At 38.9% G+C, this 24,509-nt stretch overlaps 1 protein-coding gene across 1 annotated transcript in view; it reads right to left on the reverse strand.

Moving 5' to 3' along the window:
- The window catches only part of ZNF407 (zinc finger protein 407), a 334,010-nt gene that overhangs the window by 288,099 nt on the left and 21,402 nt on the right, over positions 1 to 24,509 (reverse strand). Inside the window, exons 2-3 of the mRNA XM_081205774.1 lie at positions 19,250 to 24,012; positions 9,079 to 9,193 (exon numbers count right to left, since the gene is read on the reverse strand). Coding sequence (XP_081061900.1) covers positions 9,079 to 9,193; positions 19,250 to 23,945 — 4,811 coding nt within the window. The 5' untranslated portion in view covers positions 23,946 to 24,012. The remainder of the gene's footprint in view (positions 1 to 9,078; positions 9,194 to 19,249; positions 24,013 to 24,509) is intronic.

Genomic DNA, 24,509 nt, shown 5'->3' on the forward strand with positions numbered 1-24,509 from the left:
GCAGGTGAATGCCTGAACATGTCTTTTGTGTCACCTTAACAGTATTTAGCCAAAAGAGTTTTCTTTTTGTTTGCCAGGGCATAGCATCCCACAGCAGGCGGAGAGGGGAGGATGCACAATGGCAAAGCAAGAAAGACAGAGGTGGATGGACAGGCATCTATCTCTTGTGCATCACAGGGGCAGTGATGGGCATGTGGTCTGCCAGGCCGCCACTCTGTAGAAGATGTATGGCTTGAGATTAAAAGACAGCTAATACTCTTTTAGCATGAGATCCCTGCTCCAGTTAAACAGAGCTGATCTGTTCACTTGTGGAGCACAACTCAAGAGACAACTGGTGGAGGCCGCACCGATTCCTAATGACGGTTAGCACTATACATATGCCTGTGGGTTATTGGGTCTGGGCAGATGGGCAGGCTATGTAAGCCCGAGAAAAAGTCAAGAAGTATGAAACAGGATCCATCTGGGAACTGTCCTGGGCAGGAACTGAAAAATTCCTTCCTTTAGCAACTCCTTGCTTAGTTCCCATCTGCCTTGCTGCATCTCACTCTCTTGCTCTAGTCTATGCCTTCCATGTATGGGTCTATTTCCACCCACCATGACCAGAACCCTGAGGCAGGAGGTGGTGTTTGAGAGCATTGGCTAAATGGTTAGGAACTAAACCCTGCATCCTGCTGCTTCCTCTGCCAATGAAGATTGGAAACAAGTTCTCAAGTTTATAGGATGAGGACTATGGAACCTTACTATTCTCTTCTACTGTATACTATAATTCAAGCAGCAGAGCCTGGGAAACTGCCTTGGTCCATCTAGCTTTATATTGTCCATACTAACTGGCAGCAGGTCTTCAGATGGGGTTCCCCCCCCCCATCCAGACCAATAATTGATCCTGAGCCCTTCTGCATGCAAAGTGTATGATGTGACACTAAGCTAAAAGCTTAGCACGTGTTTGTTTAGCAGCTGCAATGAAATCACACAAGCAATCACTCCTTTAGGAAAAGTGAGACATTCGTGTATATTCTTATATGTCTTTCCAGTAGTTTATGCATGCTTAGCTTATTTCCTCAGGTTTTATCAGACAATGGAGCAGAGGCGCAGTGGTGGCATGTTGTCAACCATTCTGTTACACAGAGTTTGTTAGAATCATTCAATCACATAGCGGAAGTGACCACAAAGGGCATCTAATCCAACTTCATTATTATCATCTCTTAATTGTTTCTTCTTCAGGGTAAACATACCCAACTCCTTCAAGTTTCTTCACAGTTCTTGGTCTCCAGCCCCCCCTCCGCCCCCAACATTTTTTCTTCCTTTCCTATGGACTCATTCCAGTTTGTCAATGTCCTTCTTAAATGGCTTTAGAACTGGACACAAGACTCCAGATGAAATCTGACCGAAGCAGAATGGAGTGATGCCATTCCTTCTCATGATCTGAGCACAATACTTTTGTTGATGAAACCTAGAATTACATTAGCCTTTTTAGCAGCAGCAAATGCTGCTGCTGCATCACAATGCTGAATTGTTTTAGCTTATGGTCTACTAAAAACTCTAGATCCTTTTCACATGAATGCTGTGAAGCCAAGTGTATCCATCCTCTGGTTCTGCATCTGATTTTCCCTACCTAAATGCATAAGAAATTCACTTGGTTAGTTTTGACCCACTTCTTCATTCTGTCTTTATAATCTTTGATTCCTTTTGGTCATCAGGAACTTCATTTTTCAAGGCACCACCAGCCTAGTTATGCTTGGTATAGATATCACCCAAAGTCATAATCGCCTGGTTTGGTATATGAAACTTGATGACTTCAATCCAAGGTGAATATTATGGCCCCATAAACTCTTCTTCATCTTGAATTATAATGTGAGCTGGAGAAAAACTTCTTCCTCTCTGCCACTATTCCACTTACCTGTCTTATTGGAAGTCTCCCTTCCTCCACTACGCAATGCTGGCTCTGGTCCTAGGACCCAAAGGACTTCTAGCTTCCACGTTGGGCATCTGTAAAAGGGTCTTAGGCATTCTGAGAAAACTACATTTTCCTACATTTGTTGTCACAGTACTATTTGAGAGGCAGCCAGCTATAACGTCCTGCTGTTGCCACCAGTCTAACGAAGTCAGGCAAGAGTTGGTGTTCATACAACCTAGACGGGAAGTGCAAAATGGTCTGAAGAGGGATTGGAATACACCAAACTCTTTCTGCTCCACTCCCTGGCAAAAAGAGTGTTTGCAAAGCCCAAATCAAAGTAGACAGAATTCACTATACAGACACTAGATGGTATGGGTAGCTTTCAATTTTATTGCTGAATGTACACAGGATGGTCAATCTAGACATTTTACCTATGTTTTGAAGAAAAATAAGACTAGTACTAATTTCCTCTGGAGAAAGGCATTGCACAAAACTATTGGCTTAGACGAAGTAAGCTCCCATTGAAACTAAATGGAATGTAAAAAAGGTAAAGGTAAAGGACCCCTGACAGTTAAGCCCAGTTGCGTACAACTCTGGGGTTCTGGCACTCATCTCGCTTTAATGTCTGAGGGAGCCGACGTTTGTCCGCAGACAGTTTTTCCGGGTCATGTGGCCAGCATGATTAAGCCGCTTCTGGTGAAACCAGAGCAGTGCACGGAAACGCCATTTAGCTTCCCGCCAGAGCGGTACCTACCGGTACTTATCTACTTGCACTTTGACGTGCTTTCGAACTGTTAAGCTGGCAGGAGCTGGGACCGAACAACAGGAGCTCACCCTGTCACAGGGATTTGAACCGCCGACCTTCCAACCGGCAAGCCCTAGGCTCAGTGGTTTAGACCACCAATGGGAATGAAGTTTAACTAATTGGATGATCTATTAAAAGAAGATAGGCCAACTGGTGGTGGTCTCTGGCCTCCTTTGTTTGGGGCAATTATGACAAATTTAAGATCTAGATCCTTGAAAATAAACTTCTAAATAGGATCCTTAAGGAAAATATTTTCTAGAATGTCTTACACTCTTTAGCCAAGAGTCCTGTCAAGAACCCTGTCTCGTCATCAAATCTGGTAATTTTTTTTTTAAGAAATATGTCTAGACAAGAACTGCAATGTAAAATGGAGTCCAGATTCAGCCAATTCTGCAAAAAGGCCTCTGAATCATTACCAACTCAGACATGCATCTCAGCATTTCATTCTGTTGAATAGACAATACATTTTTCTCTATGAGAAATCCTATCCTATTGGACATAACCACACTTAAGTATAATAAATTCTACAGCGCAATGGCAACCAAGTGGGATGCAACATTCACAATCATTTCAGTTTTATTAAACACAGGACATGTCCTGCAGCAAATGCTTCTGCGATCCAATAATGTATCCTGTTTTTCCAGAACCATTCACAGAAAAAATAATAATAAAATGAAACACCTCTAGAAGAAGCAGTACTTGTTCTACGTGGCAAATATATCACAATCACATAGCTGCATGTATCTTTATAATTGCAGTTTGAAAGTGCATTGCATTAGGTTATATATAGTAGAGGTATGGGTATAAATCACTGGTAGTGTCCCTAACTCAAATACAAACATATATTCAGCTAAGTATGTACTTTTCATATCTTTTCACTTCAGCAAGTCCAACAAAAGCACTGCCATAACTCAACTGAAGTACAGGTGGATAAAAATACGTTTTTCATACAGCATTACAACTGGAAGTTGGCCTTGACTTTTCTGCTTCATTTGCCATACTGGACACTAACTAGTGAAGCATACTGCTAGCTATTCGATAGCAAGACCTTTCTGACACCTTTTAGCCCCCCCCCCTTACATGTTAAAGCAAAACACTGATTAATTTAAGCCCAGCCCTCAGAAAACTCTCAAGTACCAACATGTCCTTGTCCAACATCCAGCAGCACTATCAACAGATCGCCAGAAAACATTTGGAAAACCTCTTGTTGACGAAAACCTCACCAGTTATTAAAATTTCATTGCAATATTTGAGCTATTGTATTTTTATCTAACTGTATTCCAGCTGAATTGTGGTACTAAAAACTAGTTTTTAATAAAGTTTATGACCAGCTGCCCTGAGCCCTCGAGGATAAGGTGGGCTATAAAGCTAAGTGACTAGAAACTGCAGCAAGAAACAACCCCATGAAAAAAAGTATGCAAGGGCAAAACATATTGCGATATGTAACGGAAGGGTAGGAATACAACTGAAATGTGGCAAGTCTAACCCATGCTTTAAATCTCCTCTAAGTATAGAAGGAATAAAATCAGTCTACAGCTCACATGCTATCTTTGTACGCATAGTTTTTCGAGCATTTCTAAAAGATTTTTAAAATCAAAGTGTGACTTGACACTGAAATATATCATTATTGGTACAGTGTTTTCCTTTGTCACCACACACCCACAGGTTGAAGCCTCGTTGGATCTTCGATTGCTCCCTCTCCAGTACGGATAATGCTGTTGATTTGAGCAGCAGAAGCAAGCATTGTTTTATTTGGATACAGCTGTGGTTATGATGGCTGTAATTAATTGTTCAGTCAAAAAATGCAATACCGTGGTGTATGTGATGATTTAAGCACACAACAGCTTTAGTTTTCAGAGACAACTAAAAATAGTGATTTTAATTTATTCCTGCTGCCTACAATTACTCACAACCATGTATTTTTAAATATTTCCAGCCTATAAAAATTACTAATTTTTGCCACTTGTGTTTATCTGCCTTTAGACTTTGATTTGGATAAATTAAGCTCTCAAGTGTTCCTTGCTTTATGAAACTCTGCATGTTGTACACTTCAACACAAATAAATGACTTCTACCATTAGAGGTTTAAATAATGTAATGTATTTCATGCTCAGCCTGAAGCGGGATTCCAATGAAGTTGCTAATGCACGTAATGATTAAGTGTAACTCAAATACTAACTGTGTTGTTGAAAACATGACAGGCAATAATTTGGTCTATTATATTCTGCCATTTAATTGCCTAGTACAGACATTCTCTGACACGTTATGAAGCAATGATTTACAATTATTCAAGCTGCAAAGGTCAGAAAGTGACATTATAATCATCTACACAGAGATCCCCTTCTAATGCACAAAAAATAGGTAATCTCACATAGAAATAGTTTTACTGAAGTTTCAACTTTCTATTTAAAGATTTATCTGGCCACAGAACAAACAGTTCACTTGCAGCAGCACTAAGAGGCATGTAAAAACCAAAAGTACATTTCCGTCTCTTCGTAATGATACATTTAAGAATGAATCTTCTTTGTTCTCTAAGGGGAAGACTAAGCAGAAGCACTTTGAAAGCGCAAGTTATTGCTGTGCTGAAATAAGCATCTCTGTTCGTATAATCTAGAACTAATTTTTTAAAACCCAATATACACATAATTTTTTTTATGTGACAAAATAGATCCCTGGTAGCAAACCATAGAAAAGGAGCAATATGAATACTTCAGTTTCAAATATTTGTAGACTGTCAACAAGAAGCTTTTGAATCCATGAAACATATCATTGATTTTAAAAAATACTAACATATGACATACCCCTTCAATTTACTTCACACTTCTTTTCATGCCTCTTTGAAATAACAACTATTGAACACATATTGATCAAGGCACTGGCAATATTGCCATAGTCAAACTTCAAATGAAGTTTCAAAATACTTCTCTAAATGATGTGTTGGAGAAGAAAACAAAACAAAAAAGTAAACTAAATACACCCCTTTTTAAGGAAGGGGAAACTGTGTACTGCAAATAATGATTTAAAATTTGATCTGTGGTCATATTTTAATAGATACATTTTAAAGTAATTGAAAGAATGCAGAAAAAGGACAGATAGGTTGACTTCAAATGATTAACATTTCTGGAGACGTAAAATCCTTCTACTGATTTCTGCTGCAGTCATTTTATTTATACATAGCAACTTAAGAAAAACAGAAAGGAAGGTAAATAACTCTAACGTAAGGTGTGTGTTTTTAAAGCTCTATATCCAAAAGGAAAGGCAAGGGGAAAGTAGATGTATTTTTAAATGATAAGTTGCTCATAAATTCTGTTTAAAATCTGAAGTGCTGAACAATTCATTTTTCATGTACCTGAGGCATAAAATCGCAAAAGTGCATGATAAGCCTTTTCAGTACATTCCACTATGCAAGCTTTTTTAAAAAACAAAAACAAAAAAAAACTCACACACACAAGTAAATGCTGGGAAACCAGTGAGATTTTTTAATTTTCGTGTCATGAACAACTTCATAGCCAGACTTCTGAAAATTAAATTTAAATAGGTAGCAGTTGGATACTCACTGAAAACAGATCCCTTCTCAAATAAGGGATGCATTTCCCATTCATGAACATAATGCAAAGGAAAACAATCACCACACATCTGCCGATAAGGAAATGAGTAGCAGACGGTTTATTTCAAATGCTGAAAGATTAGTAGCTTCCAATTTCTATGGCAGAGTATTTCTACTGTGCAGCTGGAAAAAATTAAACTTCGATTTGAAACAATAAAAGCAACATGCAAAAACACTGCTGTCTTTCCACCCACACCCCTTTGTGTTGACTGTGCTACACAAGATACAGTACATAAAATCTTCTGTTCATTTTTAGCATTTAGACTGGCATTACTTTACAAAGGGTTTTCACTTTCCAATTCATAACAAAATTCAAGGCAATCAAGGGATATCTTACATCCACAATTATCCACAGCCTTGCACTGACATTTCACCTTGTTTAAAAAAGAAACAGGTTGTGGAGCAATTGGGGAAACAAGTTAACATTCCACCTAATAGAAAGCTTGTTGTTTGGAATCTAAAAGTCACGGGATAGAATTTTTAACTACTGCAGAAAAGAAAACATACTACAGGACCTTCTGTTTGTGACAAAATTACCAAGTTAATGTTCCTGAAAGATCACTTCACCTTTTAAAACATGATTTTTTAAAAAGGTAAATTTATAGCAATTAAAGCTAATGAAGAAATGCAGCACTAGCTGCTTATATTCAGGAACTAATAGGTCCACTGAGCATTTCGAAGATTATTTAGCCATCAATGATAATGAATTGACATTGTCAGTGGTGTTAATGTACCAATGCTCTAACCTGATAGCCAATCCCAGCAATTTTATGTTGCCACTTTATTTTTAATCTACAAAATACCCTATCTTTTTGGTGAACATGGCAGAAATATAGCACAGTGTATTATGCTACACACACACTAAAAGGTTGGCATATTAATTATTTGGCTGACAGTTCAAAGTGCACTGACCATCCTTCCTGCTTCGAATTCTCCTCTGAATTCATTACAATTTGGCAGATGACATTTCTTTACCAATTCAGCCATGGTTATGTACCAATAGTTTTGATTTGTATCAGATTAAAATTTATTATTTTAGCTGTTCAGAACAAAAGGCCTATATGAGGAAGACTTTTGTGAATTTCTCTTTCCATCAGCTGCCACGTGCACAAGTAACTTGACCGTATCACAAGTTAATTATGGAACATGACACAAGAACAATGAGATGAAATCTCTGGTTATGGCATTCAAAGGAACTTTGACAAACGACAGATTTAAGTGTTCTGTTTTTTCGAATGACCAACCAGAACCAGCAACTTCTCTCCCCCCTCCCCACTCACAAATATGTAAGAAAATACTAACTGCAAGGGCTGCCTCAGTCAATGCCAAACCACCACCACCAACCCATAGACAATGTATAGTTGGCTACTCATAGGCAACTTCAAGTTCTTTTTCTCAGAATCCATATTTATTCATTTTCAGGCCAAAGTTATTGGTAAGTCAAGAGCGTCTTCCGCACAGAATTGTTGTTATTTATAAGACAGGAGGCTGCCAAAATGTAGCATACACTGGTGGCATTCACAGCCAAAGGCCTGGAAGATCCTCCTCCGTTATTTTACAGTGGATAACTTTCATAATTGCTTCCACTGAGTTTTAAAGCAATTCAGCCATCAGCTCGCGATCCACTCCTCCCATCAGGAAATAAAACCACCCTTACCGATCTAACAGCACTTATTTGTATAGCAGGCACGTGAATCGGTGAGTTGCATTCTAATTTGTTTTTGAACATTTCCCTCACTTTGTTCGCAAGGCGTGTTTAATTGCAAGAGTTGACGGGATTAAAACCTGGCTGAAAAATATTCCTACCCACCCACCTCTCTGTACTGGCGCGCACTGTGTGATCCATCTGAACCTCTGCCATTTTGCGTACTAGTCATCAGGCTTCTGCAGCAACTTAACTTGTTTTGAGGAAAGTGCTTTTATATGAAGCATATATTAGCTAATTCTTTTAGCATAATAACATTAAAATACACTTTTAATAGAAGCGCGGTACTAAAACCCACCTCTGAATGTCCTATGATGTACCATATATGCCATGGCATTTTAAAACCTTTTAAACATTTCTGCTAAATTAATTAGTTTTGCATTAAAGAGTCTCTGAGCCTCCCTATTAAATGCAACACATTTGAAGGACAATTAAACATTACGAATGGTCCTTTGGACGGAATAGCCATTACAAGGGGGAAAGGGAAGAAGAGGTTTTTCTGAGGCAATACAACATATGCAAGATGTCTCTGGTTTTATATATATATATATACACACACACACACACTCTCCTCTCATGTGCAGCAATATACGCAATTCTTTGGAAGTTTTCTTTTCCTGTGTCTCCTGCAGTGCAAAAACTCTAAGGGAGCCCATAATCTGTTAACTGAGCTCAAACTAGAACAATATATAGCACAAATGCATGTAGGTGCACATATACACAAAACACATACTAAATTGAAGTCTATATTATTTTTCATGCCTTTAAAAAGGAATTTACAGTTCTCCCTGGCAATGTGAATGAACATCCTATAATTTAGTCAATTTACAGATTACAGGTTCAAATTGACCTTGTAGCCCATAAAATTGCTCATCTGCAGTACTGGATTAGAAGTAGGAAAAGAATGTCATAACTGTATTTAAGGAATTTACCATAACAATGGGAAGGAGGATATGCATGCATAATTTTAGCCCCTCTTGCTCACATCCCCATTTTGAATGCTGAAACAATGCATAGCCTACACTCCTCTCTGGTTAACCAAGGGAGGAACGGCTTCAATTTACTCACCCACAGACATGACACTTGTATTCCCTCATCCCAAGGTGCCTCTTGACATGGTTTCTGGCATCTCCTAGTTGAGCTGTTGCAAAGTGGCAAATCTTGCATTTGAACGGCTTTGATCCTAAGGAAAATTTAGCATAAAGATAGGAGTTGAATTAGAATATTATATTACCCTTGGATAAAGAAAGCACAGTTTGTGAAGAAAATAGCCTTTTATTTTTTAATTTTTTTATTTTAAGTGGGTGGGTGTGGAAATTAATATCCAATATTTAACCTGTTTCAGAATCTTGCCTAGCCCTGAAAAGAAATTTTTCTATTGCATACATTTATAACTCCAGGGATACCGTTAGGGTACGTGCCACATATTTCTCATTAAAGATACTTCCCCGAAGTTCAAACACAAAAGTTTAGCAAGAGTGGGTTTTCATTAATGAGCACTCACTTATTATAGAAACAGTATCGATAATTAGAAGATGAGACACTTGGGGAACTTTAAAATGAGGCCACTAAACTTTTTCCATAGTTTTCACCCATTATAATGCGGCTAGAACTCAGGTTGCAACCCAGCAGAAGCCTGTTCTAGTTAATATCAATGGAACTCATACTGCAGTGGTTTCTGATGAACTGTGCCAGGTCTCACGGCCATTTGTTAAGGCAATCTTCCCCCTCCACTTGTACTCAAAGTGGTCTTGCAAAAGCAAAATCATAATCCATTACATCCTAGAACTGGCTAGAAAAATGGACTGCTGAAGATCATGTTAACCTCAAGTTTCACCATCTAGAGAAGCTTTCGCAGCATTATTTACCATGGCTTGTATCCAATGGTGTCCTTCTGCTGATGGAACACTCCTGGATTTAATGGAGGCTTCCATCTGTAGAAAAAGGGGTGATTTTTATTTATTCCCCCTGCACCGCTGTGGCCCCACAAAACAGCTTCAGAGGTCAATCAGACACTGTGGAACAATGCGGAAAGTGTTGCAAGGAACTGCATGGGGGAAGATGAATTGGAAAAAAAAGGTTTTCCTTCTCATTCTTCAAGGGGAAGTCTCTGCTGGATCAAGGAGCCTGAAACAGAAGGTAAACCATTGGATACAGCAGAGATGAGGAACCTGTGGCCCTTCAGACATTGCTGGACTACAATTCCCATCATTCTTAAACATTAGTCATGTTAGGTGGAGCTGATGGGAGCTGAAGTCCAATAACATCTTGAGGGTCACAGGTTCCCCATCTCTGAAATACTAAAAAGAAAAATTTTAAGTTAACTTTTAAAAATGGTTATGTGACCTGAGAGTTTGGGAACTTCCATACTTTGCATGAATGTTGTATCCCACGGTCAAACACAGTGCTTCTCAAAGCTACTAACACTTAAAATGTAAAGGGTTGCTAAAGGCCATTACTTCAAAAAGAGTGAGAGCCATTCCTGCTTTCCCAGTGTACCTGGAGTTTTTCTCAGATGCGCTTGTTGTTTCCAGGCATGGTCATGATCTGAGGAGCACAGAAAGCTGCCTACACCGAGTCTTGTCCATCTAGTTCTGTATTGTTTACAACAGCGTTTCCCAAACTTGGGTCTCCAGACTCTAATTCCCATCATCCCTGACCACTGGTCTTGCTCACTAGGGATGATGGGAGTTGTAGTCCAAAAACAGCTGGAGACCCAAGCTTGGGAAATGCTGCTTTACAGTCACTGCAGCAGCTCTCCAGGATTTCAGACACGGGTCTCTCCCAGTCCTACTTGGAGACACCAGGGATTGAACCTAGGACTTTCTGCATCCAAGGCAGATGCTTTACCCCTGAGCTACGGAATTTCCTGTGGGTGGATGTGCTTCATGTAGAGGGTGCTAAGTGAAAGATTGCTCATGCACAATTTCCACAAAAGTCCACCAGCTTCATTTGGTAAGAACTGGTGTACCTTTTAAAAAATGTTCAATATGTAAGATAAATATATTTGAGCAGATTACCTATTTTGACTATGCTACGCTCTCTGATAAGGAGTAAATTTAAACCTTAGTATCAATATTTTAGGCCTATCTTGCTCATACGCTTTTTTTTCTTCCTTTTTGACAATACCGAAGGAATGATTCATTGCCTTTCTGTTGCAATGACATGCGGTGTATGAATATACAGTGAATAAAATATTACACCTTTATGACTGTTTTATGGTCAGGAATTTATGATTATTCTGAAAACCAGAAGTATTGACATTTTGGCTATTATTTATTTCAAGAACAAACTTTAACTGCCTAGAACAGACCAAAGAATTATAGGATTTCCCCACCCCCACCCCACAAGAAGGCAAAACTCGCTTGTTCTTTTGCAACACAATCAGGCCAAGAAAAAAAAGTAAAACAGTACACTGCAACTGAAGTTGACTTTCTGATCAGATTGAGGCAATTATATTATCACAAAAATGCAGTCATTAAACCTGGCAGGTGTCAGTACTGGGATATTAAGTGGCAACATATCATTTTAAAGTATGTCATGACCCTTTCCAACTTTTATAAGACCAGCAGATCTCTCTATATCCATAAATCCCAGAATTGCAGTTAAAAGTAAGTGCAATATGCTTGCAGATACTTCATATTATATTTGGGATATGTTTTGTGAAGAACTTCCTCCAATATAGTTAAGCATAATATGAAATATGGGATCTTTAATAAATATACATAAAAGAGCTCGGATAAGAAAAATGTTACAGTACATCATACTTGATCAATGAACCTTTCTGCTGTGCCCTTGAACACAGAATATCTGCAAAGAAGACTTTGTTTAAATTGAGGATCTTGGTTAAAAAAAAAATTCAGAGTCTTAAATTTCAATTTAATTCCCAAAAGCTGACGAAAAATGAAGCATTTAATTTTAATCTTCCAACAGAAATAAAAAAGTCAACAGTACTAAGCACGGGCAGACAAGGTTGAATATTTCACAGTTCAATGACAATGAAGCCAGATCTCTTAATACTTCCATTTCTACTGTTAGAAGTAGATGTAAAATATATTTAGCACCTGAATGGTTATATCTAGTCAGCTTTATATGTTTAAATGTCAAAAGCAGGTTGAGTCTGCAGCTAACAGCGATCACATTCTATCAATCAAACTGGAAAATTCCAGTTTATTTAAATTATCCTGATAAAACTGAATTAACCATTAATTTAGCAGCATTCCGTATCAACACTGCATTCTATAAAGGGACCTATGAAAATAAAATAAATTTGAGTAAAGTCAGTCTACCTCCACATTAAATACAAAGTGTTGAAGTTGACGATCTAACTCACCAGTTTAAAGACTGATTAGGTAATATATAATGCCAAGACTAAGACTGGCTATGGTAAAGCAGTCTATTCGTATTTATATGTCCATTTTATTTCAAAAAGCTAAAATATCCTGCAGCTTCAGTCCCACTTTCATTTGGATTCTTTTCCCAATGGAAACATGTTAAATTTGTGCCAATTCTGTTATCACTGGTGCTCCATGGGCTCTAACCACACACTGTTCTTCTTTAAGTGTCAAAATTCCAGCAATACTATTGAGCCCATTCAACCTTTATGCCCTGAAACACTTACAAGTTTGGGGCCAATTTTGACAGTGTGAGAATCATTCCTTGCAATGTTACATTAATTTTTCATTATTAACAAAGATTGTAGCATCAACAGCAACATGTTGGATTATGATTATCATTCCGTAATTTGAAAGATGTTGAATTATAGGTTATTAATAGTTAAGTCCCATGCATTTTTTAGCAACTAGGAGGACCAGGCCAGTGTAGTTTAGTGGCTAGTGTCATACTATTACTTAGGAGACCTGGGTTCAAGTCCCTACTCAACCATGAATCTCACTGGGTGACCTTGGGCCAGTCACTATCTCTCAGCCTACCCTACCTCACAAGGTTTTTGTGAGGATAAAATGGAGAGATGGGATGTACACCAGAGGTTGTACACCAGAGGACAGATGGGATAGAAATTCAATACATAAATAAATATTAGCAATGGTTTTAACAATCAATTCCACAACCCCAATTGCCCACCATGAAAAAATGCTTTGGAAACAGAGAGGAGTTCCAGCATGGGTTTGTGGTACAGGGCCAACTACTCACAAGAAAAATGTCAAACAAGGCCATTTTAAGAGTGTAAATTGTCACATAGACCATGGGTGGGGTGGGAAGGCTGATCTCTGATGATTTGCAACAAATCATCAGTTTGACATCCAACTATCTAAACACAGCAATGACCTGATCCATAGCCTTCTAGTAGAAAAATGTAAGTTGATCTCAGAGAGCTGAAGCTTGCCCATCCCCGCCATAGAGCTTTGCCACTCTATGTCTTCCATTCCTTACCCTGTCTATTATCTATAGCTAAAACACCCAACTATGCCTTGGCAATTAGTGCAATTTCATCTTTCCAGTGCACCATGCCAATATTCTTCCTACCTCTTAAATTAATTCAAAGTCCTTCCACTAAAATGTTGCCTTTTGTTTCAGTTTTTAGCAGAAAATAAGAGATGCTGAGCCGCCACCAGTTCTTGAGAAGCCAGGCTCCTCCCTCCATCAGCTGTTGCCTCAGGGCAACAGAAGAGAAGGAGAGAGGAGGGATACAGGTACGTACATTCCCACCCGTGCAGTAGAGAGACTGGTACCTTTCAGCTCCTCTTCTCCTCGATGTTTCCATCCCAGCTGCTTCTTAGAAGAACTGGTAACTAAGAACTGGTACCTGAGTTTGCTTATTTCCCCCTCCATCTCAATCCATTTTTCTTTAGGGTCATGTCTTTTTATACTGCAAGCTGCAGGGGTAAGGACTGTCTTGTTTTCATCAATCTGTAAACCACTCTGTGAGTCTTTTCTGGCTGAAGAGTTGGGTTGTTGTTTTTTTAAAAAATCAGATCGATAATGACCCTTCTTCTCCTGCATCCTCACTGCATCACTATCATTTTCTACATCAATCTCATAGGTCATTTTCACAGCACCCTCCTTTTGGCCGCCTGCCCTCGTTCATTGCCTCAAGTTTGTCTGTTCATCTACAGTGTGCTCATTTCCTCCTTCCCTGCTCCCATTTTCATGACATTAAGACTAAAACTCCATCTCAAGTCCCTGACCAAAATCAACTTTCTCCACAAAGCCTTGCCAAATCCATGGCAGCCAAAATGTTCTATGCTTCCTTCTTCCCAAGTTCATTATTCTCCTGTCCTCTCCCTTACACTTTCATTTTATTTACACTGTAAACAGGCATCACATTAGATCAGCAAATAACCGATTAGCAAATAAATGGATGCTGAGTAAGTTCTACAAATTGGGAGTTACCATTTCTCTTAATGGAATTTCCAGCTAATAACTGGTAAAACTCAAATCCCAGCTGAATTACAAACATAACATTTTCGTTAAAGGATCACACTTATTTTATAACCCACCTTTGAGAAGAGTTCTTACAAAGTGGCTTCAGTTCTATCTTTCCTTTAAAAAGTTTGAGCAACTGAAAAACTAAATGCACAAACAACCAAAGTAAACATAGTGAAGCACACATCTCCCCAGTTTTGACTTTTCCATGACTACTATGCCGTTTACTATCTATAGTTTTAAGACCTCTCACTTTTTTCCATAGAATGAATAAAGTTTCAGTATCTGATGTGGCCCTTAGTTTAAAGGAGACGACTCCCATTTAGGGCACATATTCACAATCTTGATGGCTTCACCCAAAGTGCAGTTGCTCATAGCATATAAATGGGGCTACAAATTGAATAATAACAATATTTAATAATAATTTCATCTGCTGTCATAATTTTGTAGTCCAGGAAGACTGCATTTTGTTGCTATTCGATCATAACTCTGCAAAGGTCTTTAGCTGTAAATTATCTTCAGAATCAATGGTGTTACTTAAAGCTTATGAAAAGGGAGATGGAAATGGAAGAGTGAAGTCCAGATCTTGATGAAGACAAATTACTTCGTACAGCTCTCATCTCAGAACCACTGTCCTAGCACCACTGAACAGCAGAGATAGATTAGCCAACCCAGAGATTAAGGATCCCTTTTTGCATCATGTCAGCAACATGGAAACAATTTCCCCATAGCAAGATCCCTTTCTGCGTTGATCGTTGTCAGACAGTTGTCTCTGTACAGCCAGGGTAGGGCAGCTATGGTCCTTCCGATGTTGCTGGACTGAAACTTCCATCAGCCAGCTGATATTGTCCTATCTGGGCAACTACTGGTGGGAAAAAATCCACAAGACTGGCTTTACCCATCTGCTTGTAAGTACAGATGTTTTCATAGGCCAGTGAAATCTCACCATGTTCAAGCTGCTCCCACACCACTGAAATTAATGCAAGAAGGATCCCTAAATAAAGGGATAAAGGAAATGTTTTAAGAACATTTGAAGTCTCAATTGAATGGCTGTTCTATGCAGGCTGGAGTACAGAGAGAATGAAAGGTAGGTGGGGCCCATGTAAGCATTTTCCTCCCTTATTTCTCAATGTTTCTTAGTGTGCTTAAGTATACAGCACTAGTTAAGTCTCCATCGAAACCCTGCTTAGATTTTTAAATAAGCATTAACTCTGAATGCCACTTACAATTCAGTGTCACAGATTATTAAATCAATGTTTGCTACCAGTTTCCCTGCAATGTCTTTCTTCCCCTCAAGACATCCCCACTGTATGGTAAAACTGAAATGTTCTGGGAAATTACAAAATAATAGTAATATTGCATTAATATTTTGAAATTCGTTTGGTGATCCTTCAGAAGAGATCTTCATAACAAGAGATTTCTCAGGTCTCCAATAGTCCCATACAACTACCAGAATGCCAAATAAACCACCAAAAACACACACAGTGATTTAAGCATTTAAGCACATGAATATTGGAACACTGAGTCTTGAGCACATTAGTATCTCTGCCAAGCACATGATTAACCCTAACATTTGTGACTCCCACTGAAATCATAAGCAAGGAAAGCAGAGAGATAGGTGAATATATATTTTCAGAATTCAGGCTGCTAATTAGGCATGCAAGACCCATCTAAATTGGAAGTTGAAAAGTCCTCTACCTCTAACCTTTCTGTTGTTTTTCTTGACACTTCCTCATTTTCACTTGTCAAAGTGTGATGGACTTGCTTGTTATCCACTACATTGCATAACCTCCCCCTTTGCTACGTGAGAAGCTTTGGAATCAGGGAAAGGAAACTCTCTTTATTTTCCACAATTTGGAATCCCTAGTTATTGGCGAGGGGGAGGGGGGATTTTGAGAGAGAAACACTTTAAATAATGGCATGTAAAGAAGCCATCCTGCAACCCTACACATGCTTACCTAGGAATAAGTCCCATTGAACTCAATGGGCTTCACCTCTGAGAAGACGTATGTAGGATGGTGGCTTCGCAAAGCTGAAATCCCATAACCACCTGCCTGAAAGTATGCCCCACTGAATTCAATGGGACATACTTATAAGTAGACATATTGAATCACACTGTAAAGCTGTTGTACTAAACGCAGATGAACCCAGCATCTGCTTCAGCTGTTGGTTTGCTCCTTCCGCTCCGCCTGCAGGAGCATACAATTGTGGGGCTCTTCCTTGGCCTCTCAATCTTGGCATCCAAAACCCATTTATTTCTTTATAGAACTGCTTTTATTGTGCCGAAGATGGGAAGAAACATTGCATAAAACATTCAGTAAATCAGAAAATATGAAGAAGGGGAAGAAACCAGGAATTGGAGGAGGAAAAACCTCTTCCAGTTAACTATTAATAAAAATACCAGCATTACTATTTCATGTGCATAAGCAAAGTTATCAGAAAAGCAATTCATTTTAAAGGTGCAGTGAGAAAGAGAATAGATTAAAACCTCTTCTGTAACTCTTCCTCCACAAAAATTATTTGCAAAATGAAATGGTAGATATGTGTTGTCACCCAAAAAAAGGTTCCTTTGCGGCACATTCACATCTAATGCAAAGCAGAATAAAAATACACTCATTGATAAGACATGCACAAGATGTTAAAAAGTGTGCTAACTTTTACTAAATGTTACAATCAATGATGTAACTTATGTAAGTAGGGTTGCTTTGTCATATATTGATAGTTACCTCACTTTCACATCCACATTAACTTGATTTTAAATGCAATTAATACATATAGTCAAGGAAGACTAATGGACTACATTCTGCACTTAACCTGGTGGACATTTTCAAATGGCACAAGTGACCAGTGCAAACCTATTTTGCATTGTAAACGACTAAATAAATCTTAATGGATTAAGAATGATCAGCTATCAACACACAAGGGAAATTAAGTGCTGAAATGCCTACATTGATTATTTTAAATTATTAGCCTTACTCTGTTCTTGAATTTGTATGCTTTTAGTGAGCTTTAACACATTTACAAGACTTATTGACTATAATTACAAGAGAATTCAAGTAATGGACACATCAATTATAAGCAACATGTCTTGACCAGACAGTTGCATAAAGAATTCTAAAGAGAGCTCCATTAGCATCTTCCCTGTAGTTTTATTCCATTTTATCTGCCTTAAGAGGGCATATAAAGGGCTTATAAAAACTGTTCTGACCATGTGAACAGTCTGTGCCATCGAAAAACTCATCACCAAATTCAATTTTTTTAAAAAAAACATTTCCTGAAACGATCTGCACAAGTATAGAATTGGCTTGCTAAAAGAAGGCTGGGATTCCTAAGCTGATGATACTGATGGTTTGCAAGAATTAATACTTTAGTTACAAGAAGACACCTGAAGATGCCAGCTTTCTGCAACTGAATCTTAAGTACATAGCTCAGCCTCAGCTTTGCTTTCTTCTAAGGAAACAAAAACTATTTCAGGATTACACCAAAGAATATTAATATTCTTTTATAATATTTTGCATCCCTTACCTTTTCATTTTCTTTCTAGTAACTGAGCACTAGGTTTCAACCACTGCATGAATTTAAACTATAGCTTCTATAATAAGCCATTATTTAAAAGTACAGTAAAATAAACCTTACAGTTTTAATGAAAATATGTTCGTTGAAATGTGAATTTATTATTCAAATCCACTCATAAATTCAACCCAGAGAGACACCACTTGTCTAAGCAGAGCTCAGTGATTTAGAAAAGCTGTCTATTTAAAATAAAGAATGTATGGCAGGTTTATAGAAACATAGCAGTGAATTTTTACATAAATTTAGAACTGCAGCTTATGCATTTTCGACAAAAGTGTTGTTTTAAAATTTTCCACTTAATATAAAACATAAAAAGAGAATGGAACATGTGGCACAGCACAGAGTCTAAATCACCAGGCCCAAATTTCACAGGTGCTGTGTTGCCTCTACTACTGCCTTCTAAAATGATGACCAAACTGCAATCCCATGATAACTTTACATGCTTTTTTTCAGAAATGAGCATTCTCTACACAGCAATGCAGCAACAAATACCCGCCATTCAACCATTAAATGTGAATGGTGGTTTCTGAATCCAAACCAGGTAAAGTAAACTATGTTAAGCATTAGGTTAGCATTGCCACCAACCTGTCAACAGGTTGCTGCTTTGGGCAATGGAAAAGCCATAAAGGGTCATCACCTCCCACCCTGTAGGGGTGAATTGCCCATCACTAATTTTAATCATAAATTCAACAAGTGTGTGTTAGCAAGATTGTAGCCAAAACACATTGGGTCCCTGGGTCTGAGGTTCCCTACCCCTGTAGTACTGCCAGATTAGATGGCTCACTCTTCACACCTCAACATATCAGTAGCACTTAGGTAGTGCTTTCCCTTATGGTTTGACTGTCACAACGCTAATCAGAACTGTCTAGAGAAATGAAGGAGGGGGAAGGTATAGATGGAGGCCATTTTTATTTTTATAAAACAAGTTCGCAAGCAACTCTAGATTAGGCAAACAGTCATTTGAAAGGTAAATGTTCTCCAAATCATACTCAGATAATAAGCTGCGATCTGATTAATGAATTACAATGAGTCTAGGGGATATAATCTGTAAGAAATGTAGTGACAAAGAGAAGATCACACTCAAGAACTTTCAAGAAATTCTGTTTAATGCTCCTTGTCTACTAAAGAGTACTCCTGAAATTAAGCAGTGAACATGAGATTAATATAAATTTGAAACTCTGGAGTAATTCATGATTTAAAAAACAACAGCAGCAAAGAGTAGCAAGGCCTTAACTCAACTTCCATTTGCAAAGCACTACCCGCACCATTTGTTGATACATACCTGTATGGGTTCGAATGTGAGCCAGAAAGGCCATGGAATTGCTACTTCTGCACATCTTCCCGCAGTATTTGCAAATATTGCCTTTATTTTCTTCTCTCTCTCGGTTGATTTGCTCAGTATCTTCAACAATGTATTTGTTTACTTCCCGTAGCAGCTCTTCATGTTGTTCTTTAATATGAAGAAATAAATTTTGCTCTGAATCAAAAGGCTCTGTGCACTTAACACATTTAAAGGTGGCGCCCCCTTCCGGCAGTTCTTCGACACTTGCTTGTTCATTTCTCATGTGGCCCGCACTAGCTAAATGCTGGTGCAGGTTACTTTCAGTATAAAATGACTTTCCACACAGTAAACAATGGAAATGTTTCTCTTTTGAAGGATGTTTCATAGCTATGTGAACATTCAGGCCACTCAAGCCATCTGCTAAAAAGCCACAGTCATCGCAGCGAATGCGTGTCGATTCCCCAAGCGGCTGCCCTTCTGCTTTCTTCTTCTTTCCACCACCTTGTGGGACATCCGCTTTCAAAGTTCTCAGCCCACTCAGGTTCTGTCCATCAGCAATGTGATCAACTGGCTCACAACCATCTTCATGGCTTTTTAATTTTACAATAGAGGAATCAAACTGGCCACAATTTTGCACTGCTATCTCCTCCTTCACTCTGCCCTCAGCACCGGCAAAAGCATCTGATGCCTCATTACTTTCTTGAACACTTTCAACTATTGAGACCTCTGAACCCCAAATATTGTTTAATGATACTTCGACCTCATGTTGTTCAGCTGACAGAGTTCCTTCTTCCTCTATAGCAGAACTCTGCTGGGTCATTTTCTGTTCCTGTAAATTATGTATCGTTTTCATAGTTCCTTCAATATCTTCATCAATAGTTTGTTGCTCTAGTGTGCAACATGTTTCTGAAATGATGGGCAACTGAATTTCTTCATTTTTCACTTCCTCAGCAGCTACTGCAATACTCTGAAGTTCTCCTTCAGAGTCTTCCTCCATCTTATTTGAGATCAAATTCATATCTGGAGAAACTTTGCTAACAGCTAAGTTTTTACTTCCAGTTTCTATGGTAAAATTAAAATTTGACGTGACTGTTCTCTGATCTTCCACATTTTCCTGCAGGACACAATGAACTGTTTCTTTATGTGTGAACACCTCATGAACCTCGACTACAGCTTTTGGAACATTTTCCTCACTGACTCCCTCTTCCCTGCCTTGGTCAACTCCATCATTTGTCTCAACATCTACAGTATCGGCAACATAAACTTCTTTGGGAACCTCTGAAGGGGTGCCATCTTCCGAAACCAAATAATTAAGGGCTTTCTTCACTTTCTGAGTGACCTGCACATCCAGACATTTCTCCTCAATGGTGTTTTGGTATTTTGTTCCGTCCAGGATGATCTGAATTCCATCTGTGGGTTGCTGCTCCTTGCCAGTATCGGCCACATCTGTCTCTTCTCCAGAGGTGTTGCATACATAAGATTGCCTTTTTATTTTATGCTTCTCTGTTGCTGCATGCCTGATCATCTCTCGGCGAGTAACTGCATAATAGTCGCAGGCCATACAATAGTATTCAAATTCTTTAGTGTGCTTGCGTTTGATATGTACTTCCAGAGAAGAAAATGAATGTGCAACAAAGCTGCAATGAGCACACTTGTTATCATTTGTGTTTAACGATCTTGTTTGAGCCATCGAGTCCCTAGCTTGCTTAATGTTACCTAGTTCTGCAATTATATGCTGCTTTATTTCTGAAGGGTTCCGGTCTCTACCCAATTCAGAAAGCTGAGGCACATTTTCACCTTGTACTTGTATAGCATTGCCCTGATCATTTCCCTGGCTTTCCAAAGCAGCATTGTCCAAGGGTGAACTGCCATGGTCAACAAGTTCATTCAGACCTCCTGGACTACTTATCTTCTTGCTACTGGCTTCAACATTACCTCCCTCTGGGCACACTATAATCTCTATGTTTTGTTTCCCATTGGCTTCCAAACGGCCTTTATGCTTCTTTGTAGCACAATGACGTTCCATATCACCTTTCGTTACAGTATAGTAATTGCATACTTTACATAAATAGCTGTACTGGTGGCTATGCTTTCGTCGAATGTGAACCGTCAGGTTTGTAACACTGGAAGCCAATAAGCCACAATGAGGGCATGTCCGAGAAATGGTGCCTTTCGGCCTTCCTCTCTTTTGCCCACTACCCAGAACCAGCTCACTGCATTTCAGCATTTCACCTGATGGAAACAGTTCCTTGTTTATCGACACATTCTCCAATGTACAGAAGGGTAACGGCACGTTTTCATTTTCCGATACGGTCTTTAAACTGCCATAAGTAGAAGGCTCTGTTGCTTTTTTACCATCGCTTCCACCTACACATACCCTTTCAATACATTCCTCAAAGCGTAAGCCAATATTATTTTTTCTGGCATTTTCAAGGTGTTTACTTCTCTTGATGTGTTTTTCCATTCCTTCTTTGCTTAATGAGTAGAGGTTGCATGCTTTGCAAAGGAAATGATATTCCTGAGCATGCCGAAGTTTTATGTGCCTGGTGAGAACTGAGGAAGACCTTGTTTTATAAAAACATTTTTTACACTGAAACTGAGTTCTGCTCAGGACAGACTCCTTGAACTCATTCGCAGGATGTATCACCAAGGGCTTGGGCATTTCTTCTGCAACCTTTGGAAGAACACTTGTCTCCACTAAAATGCAAGATGCTGTTTGCTGAGTCGCATTGCTAAGTGGGCAAACCGTATTTCCTTGAGCTGATAAACTTATATGTTGTTCAGTTGTGTTATGAACTGCTACTTCTTCTTCATTTAGAAAATACAAGCGGCAGGTAACACAGCAGTGGGACATGCCATGCTCATCACGCATGTGCTCCCCAAAGCTTACCTCATTCAGGGCAAAAAATGAACACTGAGGGCAATTTATCTTGCAATCACCCGTGCAGTGGTTGTTTTTTTGATGGTGCAGTTCAAAGTCTTCCTTGGTTCCACAAGAATAGCCACATGTCTGACACTGAAATTTCAGCTCTTCTGCTTTATCTCTGTCAACATCCAATTCCAAACCTGTGTTTGGCAAAGTACATCCACAATGAGTACAAGGATGTAGACCCTTCTGGGCCTCAACCGCTTTCTTTGGAGAATTATCAAGTTCCAAGGTGACAGAAGAGCACGCATTGGCTCCATCTGGATCAAGTGATAGTGTTCCTGTGTCAGCTTTGCACAAATCCTCTTCAGTTTCTAAAACTTTTAGGTGCACCTGCGATGTATCACCTTGACTGAAGTCTGTCCTGATGCTGTGTTTTAAGGTGGAGTCAGGCCTGTTTCTCTTACCTAATCCCAAAAGATTATAGCGTTTTTTAATTTGCTGATTTAATCTGAAAGAACCACTTTGCTTGAAAGTTATTCTTCGGGAGAAGATATTTCTGTTGTGAGGAAATCTATCGAGTATTCCTGTGGTGTTTGAACTGCTAATTGTCTCTTGACTACCTTCAGCAGGTTTTGATACATCTGGATTACATTTGGAGGACCCTGACTCTTCTAGCTTTTCAGAATGGGCATCACCATTTCCACCCACACTGGAGAAAAGCACTTCTTCATTGGTAGTGTTCTCTGTGGTTTCTGCAGAAATATTTTTTGATGACACCATTTCAACAAAAAGTTGGTGGCGTGTTTTAAACTTCTTCAGCTTATTGCTTGAAGTCTTTAGTGGATTTGAACCTGCATTCCTTATTTTTGGTTTATTAAGTGCAGATTTTGCTTGCACATTCTTTTCCTTGACTAGGTACTGCTGTTTTTTATGAAATGGCTTTTTCGTTAGTATCTTGACAAATCCTCCCCGGGCAGCAAGATTTTGCCGGCGGAGGTGCGTCTTGCCAAGGAAATGAGCTTGTAGAAGATCTTTCTCGAAAGACTGAAAACCACAGAGATTGCAAAAATACAATCTAAGCTGTCCAGCGGTCGGCTTGCTATGTGTTTGTAAAGATGGAGTGCATTCTGATTTATCAGTACAATGTAGGTTCACCTGTTGTTCGGAATGCTGAAGGTGGCTTTCTTGAATATGCTTTTCTAAATCTGGGTAAGTGGAAAAAATCTCCTCATGGGGTTTGCACTTAGAAATGTTTTCAACACTGCTGGTTGCACAGCTAACACTGGCTTCATCGTTTTGAAAAGAAGATGTGCATTCTGGAAGGGGTGTTTGGTCAACTTGGGTATGCTCATTTTCCACATGTATTTCCTGTGTACTATTGTCCTCGAAATCATGCTGCACGCATAAAGCATCACTACTTTGACAGGCACTTATAGCTTCATCTTTTATAGTTTCATCTGTTGTATTACTTGCCCCATCAACACTACCTTCACACATTGTGGCATTCGATAGTTTGCCTTCATTCTCTTCAGCATGTTGTACAACAGTAAGCTTTAATCTTTTTGAGACAGGTTCGTTTTCAACTATGTTTGTTGCCATACAGTCTTCAACTGCTGATTTGGATAATGGTCGTTTGGCTGTGGCACACTCTTCATGTTTTCCCCCTGGGTTTTTCTGTCCTTCAGCTGAAAATGTGTCTATTTTTGAGGTAGAAAAAGAGTCGCTGTGAGCTTTTTCAGCTAACACGTTTCTAGCAGCTTCTTGTACTAATTCATTTTGTACATTCTCATCACCTTCATCGTTCTTCTGATTCTTTTCAACATCCATCCTTAATGAAGATTGTGTAGAGCACAATTCTAAATAAAACGGTTTAGCTCATCTGCTGTAGGGCTATCTAAAAAAAGAGAGAAAGGGAGAAAAAGAATGGAAGGTTATTAGTTTCCTATGTACATAAAAACACATAGCATTTTATTCTAATGCAACTAATAACTTGTTGAATACAACCTATTGTTTTAAAAGGCTATAGGGACATTGTTAGCTAATTATTTTGGTAACATTCTCAAAGCAAAACATGGCCATACCAATAATGTCTAAACATCTAAGGAAGGATTATCTGGTTCTTAAGAGGACAGTTGCACAGCCACTATGGAACAGAAAGTCTATCGGTATGTACATACAAGTCTCTCCTATTAGCACAGGATGCTCATCAATGAGAGAAGCAAATTTTGACTCTCTTTGAAAAACGTAATACTTTTAACAAGACTGCAGCCTTGAGATCCATTATTCTGAAACATGTAGCTGTTGCTTAGTTCCAGTGCTTGCTGATTTCAATAGGACTGTAGGCTTTAAATGGAACTACTCCAGAGCGAGTCGTTTCACAGCTGTGGCGTA

This window comes from Podarcis bocagei (genome assembly GCF_964188305.1).
Source record: "Podarcis bocagei genome assembly, chromosome: 8".
NCBI classification, from domain to species: domain Eukaryota; kingdom Metazoa; phylum Chordata; class Lepidosauria; order Squamata; family Lacertidae; genus Podarcis; species Podarcis bocagei.